The 26188-nt window shown below is 45.1% G+C and overlaps 1 protein-coding gene across 5 annotated transcripts in view; it reads right to left on the bottom strand.

The window, feature by feature from the left end:
• TTC12 (tetratricopeptide repeat domain 12) overlaps window positions 1–25312 on the bottom strand; it is a 45059-nt gene extending 19747 nt beyond the window's left edge. For 2 of the 5 annotated variants that reach the window (XM_072822043.1, XM_072822045.1), the window contains exons 1-9: window positions 25236–25312; window positions 23442–23508; window positions 17963–18126; window positions 17218–17239; window positions 16510–16587; window positions 15364–15485; window positions 10634–10693; window positions 4483–4554; window positions 66–126 (exon numbers count right to left, since the gene is read on the bottom strand). In XM_072822043.1, coding sequence (XP_072678144.1) covers window positions 66–126; window positions 4483–4554; window positions 10634–10693; window positions 15364–15485; window positions 16510–16587; window positions 17218–17239; window positions 17963–18126; window positions 23442–23493 — 631 coding nt within the window. In that variant the 5' untranslated portion in view covers window positions 23494–23508; window positions 25236–25312. Of the gene's footprint in view, window positions 1–65; window positions 127–4482; window positions 4555–10633; window positions 10694–15363; window positions 15486–16509; window positions 16588–17217; window positions 17240–17962; window positions 18127–23441; window positions 23509–24589; window positions 24809–24886; window positions 24910–25235 lie in introns of those variants that run through there. The other 3 variants (XM_072822046.1, XM_072822047.1, XM_072822044.1) reach the window with 3 other exon arrangements.
• Between the last annotated feature and the right edge of the window lie 876 nt (window positions 25313–26188).

The raw sequence follows: 26188 nt of genomic DNA, 5'->3' as shown, positions 1-26188 counted from the left end.
CGTGGAGCCAGAGTGCAAAGTGAAAGTGGGATTCAAATGAAGGACACCAGCAGGAACAGCCTCACCTTTCACCTGGGTTTGCAGCTTGGGGCTTATTTCTAAGATCTTCTGATAACACTCTCTGGACTGGAAAAAAGAAACAAGACCTTGAAGAGTGGTCAGGGGGTAAAGTTGATTATAAGAAAGACACCGGGTACCACAGTGCTGGGCTTCATTATTTCCTCCAGGCCTCCTCCTGCTCCCAGCGTAGGAGGCAGGCATGGGGAAACACAGCATGCGTTTGACATTTTGTTTAGGCTTCTCTGGTTCTGTGGGACAAAAGGTATTATTTCAGAATTTATTTAAAAAAACCCGTGTTGTCAGATCCAGCCTGTGGTGGAAAAATATCCAGTCCTAGGGACCCCTGGGTGGCTCAGTGGTTGAGAGTCTGCCTTTGGCTCAGGGCATGATCCCAGTGTCCTGGGATCGAGTCCCACATCGGGCTTCCTGCATGGAACCTGCTTCTCCCTCTGCTTATGTCCCTGCTTCTCTCTCTGTGTGTGTCTTTCATGAATAAATAAATAAATAAAATCTTAAAAAAAAAAAAAAAGAAAAAGAAAAATATCCAGTCCTAAATTCTCGTGGATCATGCCTGGCCGGGATAGGAATAATTGTAAGGTAATTATAAAATTTAGATAGGATATTTGCACCGAGACAGAACAGGAGGCTACTTGTCAGATATGCCCACAAGGAGTAAGGAAATAACTGAAGCTGGAGACACTGCTGACAGAGCCTTTTGGGAGTAGGAAAAGGGAAGTGCCTATTTAAATACACAGGGCTGCAAAGGGAGCCAGTAGGGGTGTCCATTCACTGGCCATATAAGACTTGTAAGAAAACTTAAGAGTGATGTACTCTCCATGAGGAAATTGTTAGGAAGTTTCTGGGGGGAAAAAAAAAAGATTCCAGCTTGTAGGGCATGTGACTGGGCTTAGGGCAGTATTGTCCTCAGGGGTATTAAGAACTCTGACCAGTCTAAGAGAAAAAGTACAGAAAACAAATGGCTCTGAGCTATCTTGAAAGCTCAAGGTTCATCTAGAAAATTAAGATTAAGAAATGAACTGAAGAAAAAAACAACACATTAAAATAGAATAGTGTTGTGGGACAGAAGTTTACTCTTCAAACATGATAACTGCTATAGATTGTTTGTGTTCCCCCCAAATTCCTATGTGGAAACCTAACCCCCAATGTGATGTACTTGGGAGGTAGGGCCTCTGGGAGGTGATTAGGTCATCAGGGTGGAGCCCTCCTGAGATTTGTGTCCTTGTCAAAGAGACCCCAGGGACCTCTCTTAACCCTCTGGCTGTCTCTGGACCAGGAAGTAGTTCTCACCACACACCAATCTGCTGGTGTCTTGATCTCAGACTCTCCAGCCTCCAGAACTGTGAGAACTAAATGTTTGCTGTTTAAACCACCTGGTCTCTGGTAGTCCTGACAGTGACCCAAGGAGACGAGGACAGTGAACCTGTATCCAACTTCTTTTGAACCCTAGATTGAGTCTCCGGGCAACTCCTGTTGGCTTCACTGTCAGCATGTTCAGAGTCCCATCATTTCTCACCACCTCCCTTGACACCAACCTAGTTCAAGTCATCATTACACTTCTCTTGGAGAGTCTATTACAATAGCCTTCTAGCTAGCTCTCTGTTCTTTGTTTCCTATGTCAAGATATATTCTCGGTGCAACAGCAATCTTTTAAAATATCAGTCCCATCATTTCACTCCTTCGCTCAAAACTCTCCAATGGCAAAGCCAAAGTCCTTCCAAAAGCCTGTAACCACATCACCTATCTGACCCTCACTGGACCCCAGCTCCTCCCTTACACAGACACATGGCTTGCTCACTTCACTCCCTCCCTTCCTACAGAGAGGCCCTCCCTGACCACTCCATATAAAGTCAATCTCACCTTCGCTGCTTCACTGATTACACTTTCTCAATAACACATAACTATCCAACATAATACACATCTACTTATGTGGTTTCCATCTCCTGGCCACCCTATTCCAAGGACGTGACTTCCATTAAATCAAGGATTTTGTCATTTGCCACTGTATTCCTATTGTCTAGAGCAGTGCCAGGAACCTAGAAAGTATGCATACATATATGCTGAGTGAATTAATTATCTGAATGAATGAATGAAGAATGAATGAGTGAATAGAATTTGGTGGAGAGGGGAGCGTTAACATTTTTTTTAACTTTTCTATTATTTGACCTTAGTTATGATAAGCCTGTATTAGAATTATAATACAACAAAGAAAAGAATTTTTTTTAAGAAAAGAATTTTTAAATGTATAATAAGAGGCAATTTCTTTTTAAAAATATAGTATAAGTGAAAATATAGTATCTATATTATATAATATAGTATAAAATATTAAAAATATAGTATCTTATAAAATATATAAAATATTAAATATTAAAAATAATATATATAAAATTACAGTATATATATAAATATAGTATCTTATAAAAGAACTAAAAATATTAAATATAGTATCTTATAAGTGGAAATGCATGTTCATGGATCAGAAAACTTAGTATTGTTAAGATGGCAATACTCCTCAAATTGACCTACAGATTTAATGTAATCCCCATCAAAATTCCACCTGGCTTCTTTGCAGAAATTCACAAACTGATCCTAAAATTTGTATGGTAATTCAAGAGACCTACAATAACTAAAACAATCTTGAAAAAGTAGAGCAAAGTTAGAAGAGTCACACTTCCCAATTTCAAAATTTACTGCAAAGCTATAGGAATCAGGACAATGTGGTATAGGCATAAGACTAGACATATAGATCAATGGAATAAAATTGAGAGCCCAGGAATAAACCCATGAAGTTATGATCGACTGATTTTTGAGAACGGTCCAAAATTATTCAGTGGGAGACAGAATAGTCTTTTTAACAAATGATGCTGTGAACACTGGAAATCTATGTGCGAAAGAATAAAATTACATCCCTTCCTCACACCATTTGCAAAAATTAACTCAAAGTGAATCAGACATCTAAACATAAAATCCTAAGCCACAAAACAGAAGAAAACACAGAAGTAAATCTTGGATTAGGCAATGGTTTCTTAGATATGACACTAAAAGCATAAGCAATCAAAGGAAAAAATAAATAATTTAGGCTACATCTAAATTAAAAAATTTTTTGTCCTATAAGGGACACAATTAAGAAAGTAAAAGGGCAACACAGAGAGTGAAGGAAAATATTTGAAAATCACTTATCTAATAAGGGACTTGTATTCAGAACATATAAAGCACTGTTTACTTCATATAAAAATGCAAATACCCTAATAAAAAATAGGCAAAGGATCTGAAGAGACATTTCTCCAAAGAAGATATACAGGCAACCAACAAGGACATGAAAATAGACTCAGCATCACTAGCCATCAAAGAAATGCAAATCAAAACGAGTTACACTTCATACTCACTAGGATGGCTATAACCAAGAAGAGATAATAAGGACTATTGCCCAGGATGTGGAGAAACTGAAGCCACATACTGCTGGTGGGCATGTAAAATGGTGCCACCACTTGGGAAACGCTTTGGCAGTTCCTCCCAAAGGTAAACATGGAGTTTTCACAGGACTCAGCAGTTCCACTCCTGGGTAAATACTCAAGAGGACTGTACATGTATGTCCATACAAAAACTTGTATATTGTTGATAAAGCCTTGAGTGGAAACCACCCAAATGCTCATCAACTGAGGAAGGGATAAATAAAATGTAGTTTATCCATACAACAGAATATTATTCAGCAATAAAAGGAATGAAGTACTGATGCCACAACATGCACGACCCCTAAAAACATTATGCTAAAGCAAAGAGGCCACCGCAAAAGACTATATCTTGTATAAGTCTATTTATATGAAGAGTCTAGAATGTGCAAATGTATAGAGATAAAAATAGATGAGTGGGTACATCAGGTAGAGGGAAGCGGAGTACTACTAAAAAGCACAGGGCTTTTAGGGAGGTGACAAAAATGTTCTAAAGCTGAGTGTGGTGACGGTTGCACATCTCTGAGAATGTGCACAAACCCACTGAATTGTATACTTGCCACAGATGAACTGTTTGGCATGCGAATTCTATCTCAATCAAGCTGCTATTAACAATAATATAATATCTTAGTATGTAAATATAGCTGCATAGTCACTTTTGGGAGATGAGATTATAAGTGAATTTTCTTTATGCCTTTTGGTTTATACTTTTTCTCTCCAGAGATGCTCCTCCTGGGGCCGAGAGAACACTGGTAGGAGATACTGCAGCAGGGATTCCCAGAGGCTGTCCTGGTGACACTCACATTCCTTCCCAACTCAAAGATCTTAAGAGTTACCTTGGAAAATACTAAAAGGTGGATTACTATCAACTTGGAGGAACATGGTCCTTCTCTGAGGCAACATGAAGCATCGCTCTGTGATCAAACATGCCCCTTCCATTCCTCTAAGAACTTACCATGTTGTAGTTCTTCAGGGCCAGGTGTGCTTTTCCCATGTGGAAATATGCTTTTGTGCATTTTTCATCACACTGCATAAAAGAGAATGACTGATCAGATGAGTTCGGAAGGTTTGAAGTCATTAGCCACTCCCTTAACTGCCTAGCTAATAGAGGCAAGGCAGCGCTTTGGTTCTCAGGACAGCTACCAGAGTTGACAATTAGAACTTTTCTGTGCATCTGTGACCAAACTAATTGATGCCTGCAAGGAGCCTGGATGCACAAGTAAGCTCTCTATCAAATTAATTAATGAGACTTGCCAGTTTTCATTTCCATTTAATGAGACTCAGTCAGGAGACAAACCAGAAACCCCTAGTTTAGGAGAGCTCTTGACTTTGCCCAAACATGAGAATCACTGGGGATGCTTATCAAAATCTGGAAGGTGAGGCTGAACTCCATACCAATTAAAAAATGATAATCTCGGGTAGGGCCCAGGCACCAATCATTTTGTAAGCTCTTCAGGTGACATAAGTACGCAGCCAAGCTTGAGGATCACTGGTTTATTAGACGAGACAGATATCTACTCTGGATAAACTGCTGAGGCTACTGTGACATCGTAGCAGGCCTGACAAGCTCCTCTCCTGAAATCAACCACACAGTATATCCCAGGAACTCATGTTCGTGTCACTTAGGATCAGGAGGGATGCCCCCTTCAGAAGGCAGGATCCAAACTTATGTGAGGCCACGGCCTTTGCACAGGGGACCCTGCACCTGCCTGCCTCTAATTATTATAACTCCAGGGGCAATGATGTGGTACAAAGATGACAACTACCACTTCTAACATCCAGTTAATTAATTGAACCCTTTTCTGAGTGAGGCATTGTGCCAGGGATGCCCTCCAAGGGTCTAGATTTAAAGAAGTTAAGAGTGCAAGCTTAGGTATCTAGAAGTCCTGGGGGAATCCCTAGCCTGCTTCTCATCAGAAGTGGGATGTTGTAACTTCTTGCAAGATACATCCATGAAGGCAAGAGAAACAAAAGCAAAAATGAACTACTGGGACTTCATCAAGATAAGAAGCTTCTGCACAGCAAGAGATACAGTCAACAAAACTAAAAGACAAACTACAGAATGGGAGAAGATGTTTGCAAATGACGTATCAGATAAAGGGCTAGTTTCCAAGATCTATAAAGAACTTCTTAAACTCAACACCAAAGAAACAAACAATCCAATCATGAAATGGGCAAAAGACAAAGAGAAATCTCACAGAGGAAGACATAGACATGGCCAACACGCACATGAGAAAATGCTCTGCATCACTTGCCATCAGGGAAATACAAATCAAAACCACAATGAGATATCCCCTCACACCAGTGAGAATGGGGAAAATTAACAAGGCAGGAAACCACAAATGTTGGAGAGGATGCGGAGAAAAGGGAACCCTCTTACACTGTTGGTGGGAATGTGAACTGGTGCAGCCCCTCTGGAAAACTGTGTGGAGGTTCCTCAAAGAGTTAAAAATAGAACTGCCCTACGACCCCACAATTGCACTGCTGGGGATTTACCCCAATGATACAGATGCAGTGAAATGGCAGGACACCTGCACCCCGATGTTTATAGCAGCAATGTCCACAATAGCCAAACTGTGGAAGGAGCCTCGGTGTCCATCGAAAGATGAATGGATAAAGAAGCTGTGGTCTATGTATATAATGGAATATTCCTCAGCCATTAGAAACGACAAATACCCACCATTTGCTTCGATGTGGATGGAACTGGAGGGTATTATGCTGAGTGAAGTAAGTCAATCGGAGAAGGACAAACATTATATGGTCTCATTCATTTGGGGAGTATAAAAAATAGTGAAAGGGAATAAAGGGGAAAGGAGAAAAAATGAGTGGGAAATCTCCGAAAGGGAGACAGAACATGAGGGACTCCTAACTCTGGGAAATGAACTAGGGTTGGGGGAATGGGAGGTGGGTGGGGGGGAGGGGCTGACTGGGTGATGGGCACTGAGGGGGGCACTTGATGGGATGAGCACTGGGTGCTATTCTATATGTTGGCAAATTGAACACCAATAAAAAATAAATTTATAAATACATAAAAGAAAAAGAAGTGGGATGTTGGCCAGAACAGCAGCAATCCGTTTTAGACCAAAAGGGCAGATTGAAAAAAAAAAAAAAAGCCAGACAGTGATAGAAGAGGCAGTGATGATTGTCCCACGTGGAGAAGCCTTTTTTTTTTCCTTTTTTAAGATTTATTTATTCATGAGAGACACACAGAGAGAGGCAGAGACACAGGCAGAGGGAGAAGCACGCTCCATGCAGGGAGCCTGATGCAGGACTCAATCCCGGGACTCCAGGATCACGCCCTGGGCCAAAGGCAGGCACCAAACTACTGAGCCACTCAGGGATCCCCTGGAGAAGACTTTATAGGTGTATCTTCATGAGCGTTATTTCCTGACACGCTGCTAAGTGAATGGCATTAATGACAATAATATATTACTATCCAGTCTTTTCTAGGCAGTTCACGGGAACTATATCATATAAACTTTCTAACAACTCTGTGAAGTCAAGACAATCATTATCTCCATTGTACAGATGAGGAAACTAGGTGCTGGGGAGGTTCAAGGTCACACATAGTAAGTGGAAGAGCTGGGATCTAAAATCTGGCCATCTGACTCAGGCCCCAAAGGCTTACAAAGGACACCAACTCTCCTTCAGAAAAGTGCTACAACAGTTGAGTAGAGGGAAATCTACTCTGTGAGGCAGGACCTAAAAAGATCGTGCAGAGTAGGGATTTGAGCTGGGTCTCCAAGGATATGGAGAGGTGAAAACAGAAGGAAGGAGGAGAATGGGCTGAGAGCAAGGTCCTAGGCTGAGGGGAGACAGGATGGGGAGCCTCCGGCCAGGACGAGGGGCAGGAGCAGGGCAGGGAAGGGCCAGGCTAGAAGGGTGAGCAAGACAGTGGTCCCCGCAGAATGAGGGGTTAGCATCTGTCTGGTGGTGGTGGGAGGGAAGTGCAGATGCCAGAGTAGGTCACAGACAAATGGTAAAGAGGGAGGAGGATGTCAGGTCACAGGTTTGGGGCTCAGGGCCTGGAAGACAGCATATGTCATTAACAGAAAGAAGTAAGTCAGGGCCAGGAATGGGGAAGGGTGAGGGGAGGATGAAGAGCCCGTTGCTAGACACAGCATCTTTCCAATGGTGCCCGGACGGTCACACAGAGGCCTCCGGGAGGTAGCTCAAGTACAGCCCTGTGGCCTGGGGAGGAGGAGATGGGGAAGGGGGTCTGAGGGCCAGCTGGACCCAGGAGAGGAGACAGGAGCTCTGAGCGAGAAGCTGCAGAAAGAAGGAAGGCAGGGAGCTAACCCTGGAGAATCCATGAAGGATGAGGCCGAGGGGGTGGGAAGAGAATGAGGGTCCGAGGGAAAAGAAACACCAGTGTTCATGGAAGCCAGATGTCCACTCTCCCTTTGTTGGGCAGAGAATCGGGGTTATAATAGGGGGAGACTAAGCTGGGGCCCTCAGAGCCCGGCTCCTGCCATCATGCAGCATGGTGACCCTGCCCGCCTGGGATGCAGATGTGGAGGGCCGCTGACAGAGGTCTCACTGCTCCCCAATCTCCTCTGTCACCTGTCAGCGGTCACCAGCATTTTCTCAGGTGAGCCCCGGACTCCCTTAAAAGGAGCCCTGTTTTCAGAGAAAGATGGAGTTTTGTCATGCAGAAAGAATCTGCCAAGAGAGAAATGACTCTGATCCTAATTGAAACCAGCTTCACCACCTTCTCTTCCCTGACAGAGAACATCAATCTTGAAATATCATCGGGTGAGCTTGTCTCTACCAATTCAATAGTGTCAAAAATATTAAATTGGCATGAAAGTATGAATATTAATAATGGAATATCACTGACATGCATTATTGGTGCATTACTTTTAAAGAGAGTGAAACTTTTACATTTATAGCTTTGACACAGACCCAATCATCGTTAATTTTAGAGCTCCTTATGCTTTTCCCCCAACCCCCACAAGGGGTTACCCGAGCCTCTTCAATGGGGAACCTCGCTGGGCATTTCACAACGGCTGCTGAGGGTCAGAGATGTTCACTGTCAGCTCTGTTGGGCCTACTTTGCTCTGGTTTCAGTGCTAATTACATCGTGCTTCATTTAACGTCTGGGAATAGGCCAGTGTGTTATCCTGAATCAGCATGATGATAGTGTGACTCCCTCTTTGGTGTTTTTCAGATCAGAACGGATACTCCTGGAAACCCCGCCAGGAGATCCTGGTTCCTCCACTGAAGGGAACAAGGCCCACACTCAAGGATAGGGGAGTCTCAGGTTCCAGTGGAGAAGCTGTATGTAGGAGATGATTCAGAGCACTGCCCTACAGACCGACACTACCTCTGTGATCCTGCACAGGTTAATTAATCTCCGAAGCTTGGTTTTCTTGCCAGAAAAAATGAGGATAACAGTAGTATCCAAGAGAAGAGAATAGGATGTCGTGAGCCTCATGGCCGGCATGCAGCAAATGGTGGCTTGTGTGATCATTGTTGGAATAACAGAGCAAAACATCCTTACCTCTCTCTTCTCTTACAGAATGGTGGTACAGAAAATACCATGATCACATAAAGTGAGGAGGCAGGCTGGGGGACTTATGCAGGGGCTGTGAAGAGCCTGATGTCATTAGTGTTGGGCAGTTCTTGTAACTTTAAGACTGTATTGAAAAAAAAAAAAAAGACTGTATTGACATGATGGGACAGGATTTGCTGACATGCTGTATCGGGATAAAGAAATCATGCATGCCACATGTCAGCTTTGGAGGATCCCTAGTGTTTTATAAAGAACAATAGTAAAGTGAGTTCCTAATTCACCCGTGTCCCTTGTTTATCCTCTCAATAAGAAATAAGGAAGGAGAGACGTCTGGGTGGCTTAGTGGTTGAGCGTCTGCCTTTGGCTCAGGGCATATCCCGGGATCCTGGGATCGAGTCCTGCATGGGGCTCCCCACAGGGAGCCTGCTTCTCCCTCTGCCTATGTCTCTGCCTCTCTCTCTCTCTCTGTCTCTCATGAATAAATAGATAAAATCTTTAAAAAAATAAAAAAGAAGAAAGGAAGGAGGTGTGGCCAGTATGCTGCTGTCAAAACGTGCTCTTACTCTGGGCCACGTTCATTATGCTGGGGCGTGTGTGCTGCACTGGAGAAATCTGTGCCAGAGCATAAACCTGGTATGTTCTCCTGGCACTTCAATTTTACTTGATTATAAGTTATAGAAAATAATAGTGATGTTAAGACAAACAGATAAATTTCATGGAGTACAATATAAAACTTGCAAGGATTTTTTTTTTTAACTTGCAAGGATTTTTAAGATAAAACAGATCCAGCAAAAAAAAATGTCATGCTCTCTGCTCGTAGACCCTGCAGGGGCTCACGTTCATTCCGTCAGCAGCCCTTCAGTGAGGAAGTCGGAGAAACACTGGTTTCAGGTATCTAGTTGGAGCCCCTATGACAGAGCGACTTCGCGGAACAGGATGAAGACTTATTTTAATATTCAATCATCTGAAGTAATGTCCCTGAGGAGTGATGATGACATTTCTCTTTTCAAAACGCTTATACTATTTCCACCAACACTTCTTACTTCACCTCACTTTAAATGATCTCTCTTGGCAGATTTCAGAGGAAACACCATGCACAGCATTCTGAGGTCTGCCCGAGTCCTGACTGGCAGTCTCCAGGCTGAACAATGGCAATTATGTCTTCTGATTATTTCACCATAAATGTGCCAAATTACTAGAGCAGGAGGAAAGCACAAACTGGTGGGGAAGAACAGCAACACTGCAGAACACGTTCCCATGGCTGGTTCTAGAAACTAGAAGGAGGCGCTCCCACCTCCACAGGAAGCAGAGCGCCCCCAAACAGCAGTAAGGGCTGAGCCCTGGCGATATAAACCTTGCAACCCCAGCATGAGCTCCTCTGGAGTACTTCCTGTGAGCCCAGTGCTCTACACACCTCACCAGGACCCTTCGACAAGTCTACGGGTCCTGTTCTACAGATCAGGAAGGTCAGGCCTGACTGCAGAGCTCACAGCCCAGCCACCAGGAAACACTGGTGGCTCTCCCGCGTTCACTTCTGGACCCGGCCCTGCCAGCCTGACTCCATCATGTGGAAAAGGATCTCTCTTCTTACCTTCAGAGCCCACTCACAATCCACTATTGCCTTCTGGTAGTCCCCGAGTTTTAGATAAGCCTGTAACGACACAAATGGCTATGTTCACACATACTTCTGAGGCAAACGGTCTCCAGTTAACATAGAAAGAGCAGTCCAACGAGAGACAGGTGATGAGAGGTGACCGGCCACCACCTGTGCCGGTCGGGGTGCCAGCTGGGGATGGATGGCACCTCGACACTGGCTGAGTTTAATGAAGGAACTACTGAGAAGGTAAAGGCAAGGCTCAGGGAAACCAGCAGGAATGTTACAGAACCCCAAGGCTGGCAGCAGGGGATTGAAGGGGCGGGATGAGCCATAGGCGAACAGGAGAGGACAGCTTTGTGAACAGTGCTGCCGAGGGGAGCTGAGGTCTTTAGAGGAGCTGCAGGTGGGAGAATAAATACCCCGACTCTCACTCCCTTCCTTCCTTCTGATCTCACTGGCTGAAGCCAAATGCAAGCTAGAAAGCTGATAAGTCAGGGGACTAGTCCACAGAGTCAGCCCCCCAGGGTACAGAAGGCAGGGCAGAGAAGGATTTGGAAAGGCAAAAGAAAATACGTAGCATGTGAAATACATCTACAAAGAAAGAGCTGGCTTCTAGAGTCTACCTCACTGTGGATGTTCCAGAAGGAAATCAAATGATAAAGGGCATTAAAAAGATAGTAGCAAGCATTGGTGAGAGTGTAGAAAAATCAGAACCCTCATACATAGCTGGTGGGAATATAAAGTAGAGACACTTTGGTAGGACAGTCTGGCAGTTCTTTAAAGGGTTAAACACAGAGTTACCAAATGATCCCGCCACTCCTCGGTGTATACATATGTGCACATAAAAACTTGTGCACAGGTGTTCATAGCAGCATTATTCATAGGAGCCAAAAGTCAGAAACAGTTCAAATGTCTATCAACTAATGAATTGATAAATAAAATGTGGTCCATCCATACAATGGTGTATTATTTGGCAATAAAAAGGAAGGAAGCACTGATATATACTACAGCATGCATGAGTCTTGACAACATGTTACAAGAAAGAGGCCAGACACAAAAGGAAAAATACCACATGACATCATTGATATGAAATGTCCAGAACAGACATTCTTTCTATGGAGATATAAAGCCAATTTGTGGTTGCCTTGGGCTGAGGGTAGGGGTGGACGGGAGGACTGGGAGGGGTAGGGACTACTCCGAGGGCATGGGGTTTCTTTTTGGGATCCTGAAAATGTTCTAGAATTGCTTATGGTGATGGTTGCACAACTCCATGTGAAAAACACGGAGTTGTACACTTCAAATGGGTGAAATGCATGTTATGTCAATTATATCTCAATAAAGCTATTACTACAAAAAAAAAAAAAAAGATAAAGTTCTGCTCTTGCCTCATAAGCACAGCAAGAGAGGATCCTTGGGTGGCTCAGTGGTTTAGTACCTGCCTTCGGCCCAGGGCATGATCCTGGAGTCCCGGGATCGAGTCCCACATCAGACTCCCTGCATGGAGCCTGCTTCTCCCTCTGCCTGTGTCTCTGCCTCTCTCTGTGTGTGTGTGTATGTGTGTGTCTCTCATGAATAAATAAATAAAATCGTTAAAAATAAATAAATAAATAAAATAAGCACAGCAAGAAGGCAGAGATGGAGAAAACGGGCTGACACTTAAAGGTCAGACCATCACTATGATCCATCGGTGCCAAAAGCCCCAGGGGCCTCTTTTGGGATCCCTTAGAATTGGGGAAAATCTTGAAAATCAAGAATTGACTCAGAATCCTGGGATCCGCTCAATCTAAACTGAATTGAGTTCATTTATAGTCTCAAAGAACTAATGGCACATAAAGTAACGAAGGGCTGTGTGACAGCAAGCATAACAGCTCCTCTACCTCTGGATTAATTATTGGACACACAGCGGTCAATCAGTTCTTATCAAGATGAACTAAATAGACTTTACGCACTCTTCTTTTGGAAAGTTCCCAGGAAGCAGCAATGATCACTTTGGTGTAAAAAAGGAAAACCAGGTACCTGGAGGATGAGAGGTTTTCCCAGAGCCCTCATGAGTCACCCCAACTAGAGCTGATACATGTGTAGGTTTGCCCCTGATCTAAACTGTCCTAGGGCACCGTGACATTCTCATCAAGAACTCTCATGAGATATTTACGTGGTCAAGCCAATTACAGGGGATCTAAGCATTCATCCTACGTGAGGAGAGAGCAAGCACTAGCCATACAGCTTTTCACACAGATAGAAAGGGAGCTGCTGTATAGTGCTTTCATTAACTCGGGTTCTGTACTAATTGAAGATAACCACTCTTTGAACTGTCCATTCCATAAAGCACCATCCTTTCCCCTGGGGCTTGGGATTTCATTTGAAAATCAGAGGATGCGAGGAGGAGACTCAGCATCCTTTTAGACAAACAAACGAAGCCACAGTTCCGTGACATTGCTATTCAGGAGACATACAGACTCTGAAAATGCATACGTGGGCTCCAACAATTTCTCTACACGGCTTTTTACTTTTTCTTTCTTTGTTTCTTTTTCTTTTTCTTTTTCTTTTTGTTTAAGGCTTGGATTCAAAACCCTATAAATTCCCTGTTCTCTTTGGCTTTTCCACATTTTAAAAAGAACTACTTTTCCAAATGGCAATTAAACTACTGATTTATCTAAATTACACCAGCAATCTATTGATCATAACATTAACTCCAGGAGAAAAACAGAGAGATGAAAGGGTAGGTTTTGGGTTTTTTTTTTTTTTTTTTTTTTTTTTTTTTTTTGCTTTTTTTCTCTAGCAAGCAGCAACACTCAATTCACAGGCTCCTTATTAAGTGTTTTCTAACACTGCATACAAACAGGGGAGGCATTTTAAAAATAGTCAGTGGTGATTCGGTGGTTCATAACACCAGGCAGCACATTTTGCATTTATTTGTCTCTCAATAAGCTTTCTCTTCGGGGAAAGCTGAGAGGAATTACTTCCCCAAAGCTCTTCATTACATTTGCTTATTTTTATCCACACCCATTCTTAATGTGATTCTCCAGAATCTCATCAAAGTGCTGCTTAAACCTGAGTACAGTAAAAAATGTAACTAATTTAGACAGATCAGTGTGGAGACCATCTGAACTAGATATAAATCTGAATTACGTAACATTTTAAAAGCAGTTCAATTTTACTACTTTCAAATAACTTCGAAGTAACAAGACTGGAAAAGCCCCAGTAGGAAAATGCTTGGAGACCAAATCTGGGGAAAAGTAAAAACGAATTACAATTATCATATTAATTGCTTGCATTTGAATGCTTCTTTCAAAGTGTCAACAGAAACTTAGTTCCCTTAAATGGACTGATTGTTCCTTCAGTTTAGGTAACTTAACAAGGATTTATTAAACATCTATTATAAATAGAGCATGGAGGGGGAAAGTATATGGAAAAGTTTATAATCTCGTTAGGGGGATGAAATGCCAATGACCACTAAGTAAACCTCTTGCCATTTTATTTACCAAATTGACTCCCCATATCAATTTTTCTCCAGAAATGGGGCTAAGCAAGCGGCAAATCGACTGTAGTCTGATTTACCCAAACTGCCAAACTATTACGGTTACACTGTGCTCAGATTCATTTATCATTAAATCACTATCACCCTCAGACTTCTTGGCCTCCAAATGCCCTGTTTCTTGCTTTCCACCTTCTTCTTCGACCTCCCACAGCAGGACGTTCCTGATCCCGAGTTACAGAAATTGGAGCTGATGAGGGCTCCTCCTGTCAACGACATGGTGTCAAGTGCACCTCAAATGGGTCCTGCTGACATCTCCTGATTATGCCCATAAATCTGCCACTTTTTCAGGCCTAAGCCACAGAGAGCTCTACCACAGGCAGGCTCAGGTGCTTTTCAAAGATAAGGTCACATGTGATGTGAGGTTTTTGTTTCAACTGAGATTTATCAACCTTGTCCCTTCATTAAGTAGTAGATGATAAACATCTGCATGATGGTTGTCACCCGGTGTCCCACGAAACTGAGCTCATCTGTGATATAAAATGGAAGTATTAGGGAGTTCAGAAACTCAAAATTTCTGAGAATTTGGGTCTAGGGCAGCCTGGGTGGCCCAGCAGTTTAGCGCTGCCTTCAGCCCAGGGCCTGATCCTGGAGACCCGGGATCGAGTCCCATGTTGGGCTCCCTGCATGAAGCCTGCTTCTCCCTCTGCCCGTGTCTTTGCCTCTCTCTCTCTCTCTCTCTCTCTCTCTCTGTCTTTCATGAATAAAACCTTAAAAAAAAAAAGAATTTGGGTTTAGGCCTATCAGCTACCCAGCCAACCCCGGTCATGGAATCTGAATCCAACAGGGACTGAGACAATGAGTCTGAGAGTAACCCTGAGGAGTTCAGGCTACCAGCAAGAGGGGGATGGCCATGCCACGGATGGCAGGATCCGTCCTTATGGGTTGCTTCATTCCCTGGTTTTACCCTCAGTGATATGTGGGAGCTGGCATGTACCTCCCAGAGGACCGTTTCTATGTAGCTCTTCCCAAGTCCTCCTTCTGTCCATGCAAGTTGGCGGCTTGAACTTGGACGGTGGTGTCAGTGCTGGTCCCTGCGAATCAGCTTCCACCACACCCCAGCCAGAACCACCTGTTGAACACTGTTGGGCACAACACTGCTACCATCTAGTCTCATCCTTGGTTTCACAAGCTCTGTGGCAACTGTCCCCTGAGAGAACAGCCACGGACACAGTGCTGGCTCACTGACCTGGGCTCGGTTGGTGTACAGCACTTTCATGTCCTTCACCTTGTTCAGACCCTCACTGTAGCACAGGACAGCTGCATTGTAGTCGCCTCTGGCAAAGGCTTTGTTCCCCTTGTCTTTGAGGGCTAGGAGAACAGAAGTCACACAGGTGAGCTCTCCCCACGCACTGGGAAACTCTCTCATTCTTTATTCCCCTGACTTTGCCATTCTGCCTCAGAGGTCAGAGCTTCCATCAATCCAGAGGAGGCCTGTCACTTGTTTCTCTGCAAACATTTCAGGATTGGCCTCTTTAAGGACTCTTTTCTCCAAACCCATCCCAAGTAGCTTCTCAGAAAAAAAGTAAAGGTTTCTGCCTCAAAACTCAGAACCTTCCCAAGCGTGCCACAAAGACCAAGTTTACACACTCAATGTCTCATAAAGAGGGCCAAATGAGCCAGTTTCTGGCCCAGGTGGAAGTGTTCAAACCCACAGCATGCACACCGCCAGGAGGTGCCCAAGTGCCAGACGCATCCTGCATGTGTGTCACCCCACCAAACACATGACCCCCCCTTCTTTCACTTCTCTCCCTTCTCACATCTTTGTTTTCTTGTTTCATTTTTCATTTTCACCTCTTTTCTGTGCCTCAGGCCAGCCCACAGTACCTCCTGTCCATCCCTCCCTACTTTCCCAGGATTGCTCAGGACCCTCCACCCTCTGTCTGATCTGCTAAGTCCCTCAATATGCTTTATTTACTTATTTTTTCCCTTTGACTTGGATTTTATTTTTTTATTTAAAAAAATTTAATAAAAATTTTTTAAACTTTAAAAAAAATATTTTAAAAATATTTTTAAAATTCAATTTGCCAACATATAGGATAACACCCAGTGCTGATCCCTTCTAGTACCCCTCACCCCCCAGATGCTTTAGAGAGAGGTCTGTCAGTGGTGGCTGATGGAGGGCTCTATCCTGCTCCCTGCCTGCTGCACAGGGACGGGGACAGACACCAATCACTCGTCATTTGTGTCTGGTTCCAAGGCCTCAAGCCCATGACGAACCCCCCTCCTTCCCCACCAACCAGGAGTCTCTCCATCCTCAAATATCAGCAGGCAGACTCATGATCTTTCTTGCACAAATCATCCCGGCTCTTGAAAAGTGAAGACTGACAATTACCATCTGCTAAGACTCTGTTTTCCCTTCTTCTCCTGGCACGTTCTTTTGCATCCAACTCCATAGATGCCAAGAAGGCTTCTGACAGCAGGGTAATTTCAAGTATTAAAGAGAAAAATCCAAATATTATAATCAGTTCTTTAGCTCAAATTCAGAAGAAAGCTTCTTTAGAGCTTTAGAGTCGCACATCTCATGCATACATATGGGAGCACACACACACATATGCATGCACACACAGACACACACATGCACACAGATTCTGAGGCAAATAAATGACAATTTTCTTAATTTGACATTAAATGGTAATCTGTGTGATGTATTATTATGCATGATGGCTATGTCTATGCTTCACATTTGAATTATTGCCTTTTAAAGTTTTTCTTTAAAGGCAGACTTTTTTGTTCCCTTTAGCATAATGAGCTTCTGAGCTGGGCAACAGACAAGCTACCCAGATCCCTTGAGCAGCTAAGAGTAAATTGGATGATAAAAAAAAGCTGAATTCAGCTTACAAAAGCCTGGCCAGGAGAAAATAGAGAAAAGCCTCTGAGTGCTATCCCCTCTGACTAGTAAGAGAATTGGCTGATCAGTTGGTTTTTGTTCATGGGTTCTTTGTAAGCCCAGAGGCTATCATTTAAGGGTCTGGGAGCTATAATCAATAAACACTGATCCTAAATAAATAACACACATTAGGAAGAGAGATGCTGTCCTTACCTGAGTTTATCTCATCTGCATTCTGCAGGGCACAGGTTATCATGAAAACAAAAAAACAGATTTCAAAAACCATTCTCTGACTTATACATAGACGAACCAAGAAGGCAGATCCCTTACAAGGGGGAAGTAGGGTCATTTCCTCTAACCATCAATACTGAAGGGCCCCAATTTCATAGGGCTTGCTTTCAACCAGGAGATCTGATTAAGGGCACAGCTGTAATGGAGTGAGCAGGTCAAGAGACCCCAGCTGTGGCTGTAGGAGTTGGAAATATGAGGCAGAACATATTACCTTTACAGTACAGCTTAAATATTGCTCATGAGCTCAGGGGCGGGGGGAGAGGCCAAATTTTCATTAAAATAAACCCATTGTTTAAAGATGACTCAGAAAGACAAAGAAAAAAAATCAGAGTTTATACTTCATTATGGAAAATAAATCTAGTGAGTCTAAAAAGCGCAAGACTGAGATCCCTGGGTGGCTCAGTGGTTGAGCAGCTGCGTTTGTCTCAGGGTGTGATCCTAGGATCCAGGATCAAGTCTCACATCAGGGTGCCTGCTCCTCCCTCTGCTTGTGTCTCTGCCTCTCTCTCTGTGTCTCTCATGAATAAATAAAATCTTTTAAAAAATTAAAAATGCGAGACTATTTCAGCCTCTCCAGATAGTTTGAGGTTAAACTAGCATTTCCTCTGCTCCAATGTAGACCTCTTCTCTGCATCTGCTTATATAACCCCATAATAGAGAAAGAAACCTCCATGGGAGCTTGTGAACGGTTGATCGTCGTCTTGTTCAGGGTGGTCCGGCACCCATCCTCCTCCGGGACCTCCTCTGTATACAGTAGCCTCTGTTCTGTCTCCAGGATAGCTTTCTGCTGTATGCGTGGGTCATCAGAATTCATCTCCTGGATTAAACTGGCTGGAGGTGTAGAAATCAGAAGTGAAACATCCAAACAAGGTCTTCAAAAGGAAACAACTCAGGAATGGTGCAGAACATTCACAGGGAAGAACTTTTGTTTCTCTGGCTTTGTTGCCATATGACTGACATGCAACATTGTGCAAGGAGAAGGTACACAAGTGAGATGATCTGATTCACCGGCCTATGGTGAAGTGATCCCACAATAAGGTTAGTTAGCACATCCATCTCCTCATGTAATTTCAATTTTTGCATGTGTGGTGAGCACATTTAAGCACATCAACTTTCAAGCATGAAATCCATTAATTTTTTTTTTTAAGATTTATTTATTTATTTTGGAGTGAGTGAGGGAGCCTGGGGGCGGGCAGAGGAGAAAGTGGAGAGAAAATCTTAAGGGAACTGCGCACTGAGTGTGGAACCTGATGAAGGACTTAAAAGCTCTCCTTCCCAGTCTTCACTTTATGGCCTGCTCAGCTCAAATCCCATGATCCATCACTCGGCCGGCCACCTGTCCACATACTGAACTCCCTCACCCTCCCAACCTACCTGCCAGACAAAACAACTCCAAATCCAACTTCCCACTTTTCTAGGCCTTTGTTATGGATGTGGAGTACAGATAAAGACAGATGGACACCAGTGAGAGCTGGTCCTAACATAACTGGCTCTGCAATGTTGTCCAGCAAGCCTACTGCTAGCCTAGTATGGTTCTGACACCAGTGCCCATGTGTGGTTTTCCCCCACATCACCATGCAATTCTGACCCCAGCTCGGTGTCTTATAACTCAACTCAATTCTGATACCATCTACCTGACGTAGTGTCACATCCCACGGGTCAAGGGCTTAGTGCCATGAGACCACCTACTCTCCACTTCCCACTTCACATGCCAGTTGCAAGTCCGGGTTGTCACCTATGCTTCTGCCCTAATGGCTAGCTCAGACGGTCCCACCACCTTCTCCGCCTCTGGTTTGATTAATTTGCTAGAGCAGCTCACAGAACTCAGAGAAACATTTTACTTACTAGATCATCAGTTTTTTTAAAAGGATACAACTCAGGAACAGCCAAATGCAAGGGGTGGATAGGGCTTGAGATGGTACATGAGAAGGTGGTGCAGAGCTTCCAGGCTCTCTGAGTGAATCCCACCCCCAAAATCTCCATTTGCCAACCTGGAAGCTCTCTGATCTTGGTCCTTTGGGGGCTTTATGGAAGCATCACTATATAGGACTGATTAAAATATTATTGACCATTGACAATTAATTCAACTTTGGGTCTCTCTCGCCTTCCCAGGGGGTTGGAACTTTATCACAGGGTTGGTTCCCCTGGCAACCAGCACCCATCCTCACTCATTCCAAAAGTCACTCATTTGCATGAGCTCAGAAGTGATTGAAAGGGGTTTGTCATGAATATAAAGATGACTTTATCTGTCTTATCACTTAGAAGTTCCAAGAGTTTTAGGAGTTCTTTGCCAGGCACAGGGACAAAGATAAAAATATGTATTTTTTATTATAAGTCACGGTATCACACCCAAGCAAGTCATCTTATCCTTCTCCCACGGATTTTAAAAAACTGCCTCCAACCAAGGGAGCCCTTGTGCATTGTCGGTGGGAATACAAACTGGTGCAAAAAATTAGAACAAGAATTACTCTGTGATCCAGTAATTCTACTACTGGCTATTCACCCAAAGAACACAAAAACTCCAATTTGAAAAGATATATGCAGCCTTGTGTTTATTACAGCAATATTTACAATAGCCAGGTATATGGAATATCACTGAGCCATAAAAAAAGAATGAGGTTTTGCCATCTGCAACAACATGGATGGAGCTAGAGAGAGAGTATGATGCTGAGAGAAACCAGATAAAGACAAATACCATATGATGTCATTCATGTGGAACTTAAGAAACAAAATGAACAAAGAAGAGACAAAAAAATCAGTCTTTTAAGGACACAGGATAAACCTGTGGTCACCCTCCTACCTCTCTGGCCATTGCTTTTGGTCTCCTTCGCCTGCTCCTGCTCCCCCGTCCCACCCACCTTCTAAACTGGGTGAGCCTTAAGGCACTGCCTAAGCCATCTTCTCTCTTCAAGGACCAGTTCCCTAGGTATTCCCATTCTCTGCCATGGCTCTAAATACCATGTATAAGCCAGGGCCTCCTCAATGGACATGCTCAGCTCTATTCTCTCCTGGGCTCAGACTTGCAAAGCCAAGTGCCCTCTGAACATCTTCGCTGTGATGTCTAACTCATCAATCCTGACCTGCCTGTCCTCCTTCCCCTCTGAGTGCACCCCTCTCCCCAAATCTCTAATCACCAGAATGTTCTTCCCCCAAATGTCCTGCATCTCAGCAGATGGCCACACCATCCACCTGGCATTCGACTCAAAACTTTTAAGACTCATTCTTGAGTCTTTGTTCTCTCTCTGCCCTTGTAGCCATCAAACTCGAAAGCTTGTCAAGTAAATCCTGATTACATCTCAAGTCCATCTACTCGTGCCCATTCCTTCTGCTACAACTCTAAACCCAGCCGGTCTCTTTTCCCTGGAGCGTCCTAACAGCCTCCTGCCTGGGCTTCCAGCATCTGTCCTCCTTCCCTTCCATGTGCTTATCTCTACATCCATCCTTGCCATGACCAGAATGACTTTTCTAAGGTGTAAATCTGATCATGTCCCCGCACTGAGTCAACCCTCCAATTGCTCGCAGGGTGAATATGAATTCCCCATTGTGGCTTCCAAAGTCTTCCCTGATCTCGCCTTTCTTGACTCAGATGGGACCTTCTCTCTGCTATCTCTTCTCACCAGCCTTACAGAGCTTTATATGCCTCCAGGTTCTTAAAGGCACTGTGGTCTTGAACTCCCAGTTTTCGTACCTACTTTCTCTCTACTTAGAATATCCCCTTGCTCTCTTCCCAGTGCCCCACTGACTCCTATTCACACTTCAGATTTTTGCTTAAATCTCATGCTTTAGGAAACTTATAAAACTTATAAAACCTTATAAAACTCCTGTAATGGACTGTAGTGTGGCCCTCACTCCATTCATACACTCATACCTTAGCCCCCCAGTGTGACTACTGATAGAGAGCCTTTAAAGGAGTAATTAAGGTTAAATTAGGTCATAAGGATGGGGCCCTAAACAAACTGGACTGGTGTCCTTACAAGAACAGGAAGAGGCACTGGGATGTGTACAACAGAGAAAAGGCCACGTAAGGACTCAGTGAGAAGGCAGTCATCTCCAAGCCAAGAAGAGAGGCCTCAGGAGAAATCAAACCTGCTGATGCTTCCATCTTGCACTTCCAGAACCATAGAAAGGAAGTTTCTACTTGTGAGCCATCCAGCCGGTGGTCTTTTGTTACAGCAGCCCAACCAGACTAATACAACTTGTAAACTGAGTTAGTGTCTTATACTTTGCAAATCTCTCTTTGTATCACACATCACACTAGAGATCATTTGTTTCATATCTGTTCTCTCCACTGGGCTCTAGATACCAGGAAGAAAGGGAGTTCTTGGTTATTGTTCCTGTAGTCTCCAGAGCCTAGCAATACTTAGTACATAGCAAGAGCCTAGGAAATGAATGTACAGAACCTGTACACGTGGCTACCAAATTTAAACTAATTGTAAATGAAAGAAAATTAGAAAGTCAGCTCCTGGGTAGCACTAGCCACTTTTCAAAGGTTCACAGCTGCATGGGGTTATGGGTTGCCAGAGTGGACCGTGTAGGTTACAGGACGTTTCCATTACCACAGAGAGTCCTAACGGCCGATGCTGCGATAGATGGTACCTGAAGAACGCTGAGCATGAATGAAAGCAAGCCAGGTAAAGAAAGAAGGGGAAGCAGAGGAAACAACAGAGGCAACATGCAGTGTGTAAACCATCAGAGGATGTGTGGGGAACCAGAAGCAGTTTGCTGCTGCTCAAGTGAGAGAGAGGGAGAGGCAAGAGGGAAGGACAAGGTCATGGGAGGACTTAAGTCCCCGATGAGAGCTTGAAGTTTATTGTGGCTGCTGAGAGAATCCAAGCAGAGAAGTGTCTGGGTCAGATTTGCATTTGAGATACATTACTCTGTGGGGAGCTCAAGCCTGGAGGCAGGAACAACAATCAGGGGGCTGTTGAAACAGTCTGGGTCAGAGAACCGGAACAAAGGGAAGGGCAGGGAGGACAGAGCTGGAGAAGCTGAACTGGATGGCGGATTGAACGTGAGGGTGAGGGGTGGCATGAATCCAAGGTGACTTGTAAACTTCTGGACTTGCCACCAACTGAGACTAGAATGAAGAGGAAGGTAGGAGAAGTAGGTTTTATTTGGGAGGAAGAGGGCAAAGGGGCAGAGCAATGATCACTGGATTTTGGACGCATTAAGTTTGTGGTGTTGGTGGGGTGCTACGGATAGGACAGCTGGTGCAGAGTCTGAGGCTCAAGAGAGATGTGGGGGTGGTGAGTAGACAGGCTGCAGGAAAATCCATGTCCCTGAACTAGAGCACCCGAAGACAAATGTGAGCAGCAAGCTGGCCAATGCCAGAACTCTGCAGAACAACATTTAGGGAGGGGCAGAGGAGAGCCTGTGGATGATCATAAAGGATGCATTATGGATGTGTCTGTTATCAAGTTACCCAAACTATTTTTAAAACCATTTTAGTCCTCTGGGCTCAAACAGCCTGCCGGAAGGAGCAATTTCAACATATTTCCATTGGATATGTAAGGTTTGTTTGATTGTTGGTTTGCCTGTTTCCATCATCAAACGAGCTCCCTCAAGTCTGAGTAGAAACCAGTTGCTTGGGAATCTCTTGAATGTGATTTGTGGGATCACAGAAGGTCCTTTGAGATCCCACCTGTCTGAGCTGGGGAAGGAGAGGACTTCTTCCCTAGAGACTGGGGTATGACAGCCATGAGCCATCCATGTAATGAGATGGACTCTGAGGGAAAGCCAATTGATTTTGCCCCTGCAGCTCAAAATCAGAAATGGCTCTGCCCTAAAATAAGAGGGATTCCAGAATGATCTACAAGGTTCCTGAGTGATCTCAGAGGGAACAGCTAGGCTCCTTTGATGTGGATTCCACACAGAAGGGGACAAAATATGGAGGAGGGCTGTCAGTCTCAATTCCAACCAGAATGTTAATGGCTTCTCTAATACCAATTAACAGCCACAAAATACTACCCCAGGCTCTAATATTACTTGCTTCTCAATACCCCTTCTGTTTAATTTCAATTACATTTTCCCTTAGAGTCATAAACCTATCAGGCAGCCTGGGAACTAACTCAGAGTGATCATTTCTCTTCAGTCACTCCACCTCGCCAATGTAGAATTTAATTTGTTTATGATTTACTGGTACTTACTGATTTCATCCACATTTTTAAGAAATTTCTGCAAATCTTCCTCATCAGCCATTGTGAACCAGAACACCTGGGGGAGGCGGCATAAGTGATGAAATTAATACTAATAAAACACTAAACAGAATTTATCAGGCTTATTAGGCTTCTAAAACCAAGAGCCAAGTGATTATTTTTAAGATGGATTTGTGTTCATAAATGTCATGAATAACAGCAGGGTGATCTATTTCACTCTGATTGCTATTAAGGCCAAGGGATACTCATTATTTGTGGTGATGCTTCTGGAAAGCTGTCAACCCTCTCTTCCAGTGGGAAAATTGCTCTGCGAAATGTTTCTCCAAAGCCAACATTCTGGGGGGGCTGGGGGGGCTCAGTTGGTGAAGCGTCTGCCTTTGGCTCAGGTCATGATCCCAGGGTCCTGGCATCGAGTCTCACATCGGACTCCCTGCTCTGCCAGGAGCCTGCTTCTCCTCCCTCTGCTGTTCCCCCTGCTTGTGCTCTCTGGCGCTGTCTCTCTCTCTCTCTCTTAAACAAATAAATAAAATCTTAAAAAAAAAAAAAAAAGAAAAGAAAAAGCCAACATCAACTGCTGTGATTCTGGGACCTGGTGTAAAGGAGGGCAGGAGGCCAGAGGCTGACAGGCTAGCAGGAATAGAGAAGGACACTAACGCTTGACTCTGGTCATGAAAGGCCCACCCAGCCCGAAGCCTGGACCTGGCTGTGCGACTAGTAATCAGGAACTGGAGTATTTGCATTTCACTGTCCAAACTTAGTTTAAAATATAAGCCTGTGGCTTGTTTCTGATGAGCGAAGAGAAGCTAAAAATGGGCCGAAGGGATCAGAACTCGATGCCGCCGTGCACCAGCATCTCTTCTCCTTCTGGGTACTTTAGATGTATTACTTCTCTGTGGTTTGTGAGTAAACAGGCTTCGTGGTATACCCAGTAGTTCCCGAAGTTCATCCACAGACCATAAAAACCAGGCAAAAACTTGTTAAATACACAGACTCCTCCTAGCACCAAAGCTTCACAGTCAACTTGCCAGGGTACCCAGGTATGGCTAATTTTAAACTCTCTTGGGCTGATTCTGATCTATGGCTAGGTTTAGGATTTATGGCTAGGTTTAGTGGTAGTGCCGTTGCGTAAGCCCCGCTACCTGGAAATCTGAACTCTGCCGCGAGCAAGGTGGGAGTTATGCGACCCGGAGACTCCATCAGTTGCAAGCTGTGGGACCTCAGCTCAAGCCACCAACCTCTCTCAGCCTAACTCAGTCTATGGAAACGGTAATAGGAACCGAGAGGGGGTTAACTGAAAGCACCAGGCGTGCAACGAGCGGTAAAGGCGAGGCGCCCTTATCTGCAAAACGGGGGTGGGGACGTGTGGCTTCATTAAGCGAGCTAGGGCTCCTTCCGGCTCTAACATACAGCACCGAGGCCTAGTGAAGCGAGCTGACCTGCCCCAGGTGGTCGGGGCAGAAGGAAGATGCAGCACTTGCCCGGGTGTAAGAACACGCAGCCCGCGCCCAGCCCTCCGCCGCCCAGGAGACGCGCCCCGGGGAACCCGGCCGCCCGCTCGCCGCCCCGCCCCGCCCCGCCCCGCGCAAGGGGGCGGGGCCGACGGCACCGTTGCCTGGCAACCGCTCTGCAGCGTCCACCGGCCCCCATGCCGGAAGCGGAGGACCCCGCCACGGCCGACACGGGCCCTTCTGCCGCCGGGTCCCACACAGCATCCTCTGCTCGGCGCTGACGGCCAGATCCGCACCACATCGCAGGGCAGACCCCGGGCCACGCCGCCACACTGACCTGACACGCCCCGGGCCGGACAGGAAATGGCGGCAGTGGGCGGGCGCGGACGGGCCGGGGGCGTGGCCAGCGCGGGAGTGGGCGTGGCTAGCGCGGGAGTGGGCGTGGCCGGCGCTGGGGTTCCGCAGCGAGCTCGCTGCTAGGTGTCCGCGGAGCTGGTAGCCGGGCCTCCCCGGGAAGCACAAGCAGGTCCCTGAGCCTGCGCCAGGGTTTCGCCTCTTTTTCCTCTAAGGTCGGGGTATCACTCCCATCAGCTTACTATCCCTGGCCCAAAGAGGGGGACAACCTGCGGTGGGCTTGGGAGAGACAGGCTTGGCTGTGAATCCGGTTTTGCTTACTGGTAAACGTGAGACCTACAGTGAGCATGCATCTTCGAATGCATACACCGTTTTAAAGAGATTCCAGTCTGTTTTTTTAAAACAAAAGTTCAGTGTTAGTGTGCTGGGTTGAAAAGGGGAAGAAAGCAAATTTTGGGAAAGGTTCCATCTTGAGCTTAAACTAATGTTCAGAAACACGTGGGACTTCTTGGCAAATTTGTGGGTCTGTTTCAGAAACCTGTTGGGTAGGGGATGAGGAGCCCCTGGGGTTGAAACTTACCAGGAGGGCAGAGGGCTCCAGACATGGCCAGCTGGATCCAACATGGGTTGAGTAGAGTCTGTGGACTCTGTGCTGTGGCCTAGAAACGGCAGGATGCATATTTCAGCCTCCTGGAGAACAGGGGGCTGCTTGATGGAAATCTCCAGAAGGCGTTGGTATGTGTCACTACTGCTTGGGAACACCCCCGGTGGAGTGGAGTACACAGGGGCCAGGGCGTTCACTTGGCAGCAGAGCAGGTGCAGCTTCAGTGGAGTCCTTCTTATATACTCAGCAGCGGCAGGAGGCAGTAGGGCCTGGGGCCCAGCAGTAGAGTCACAGCAGCTGCTCCCAGGGACTGACATACCCCCTGAGAAGTA

The sequence above is a fragment of the Canis lupus genome, chromosome 3 (genome assembly GCF_048164855.1).
Source record: "Canis lupus baileyi chromosome 3, mCanLup2.hap1, whole genome shotgun sequence".
Classification (NCBI taxonomy): Eukaryota; Metazoa; Chordata; class Mammalia; order Carnivora; family Canidae; genus Canis; species Canis lupus.
The sequence above is the reverse complement of the archived record's forward strand: the minus strand, read 5'-3'. Positions and strand labels throughout refer to the sequence as shown.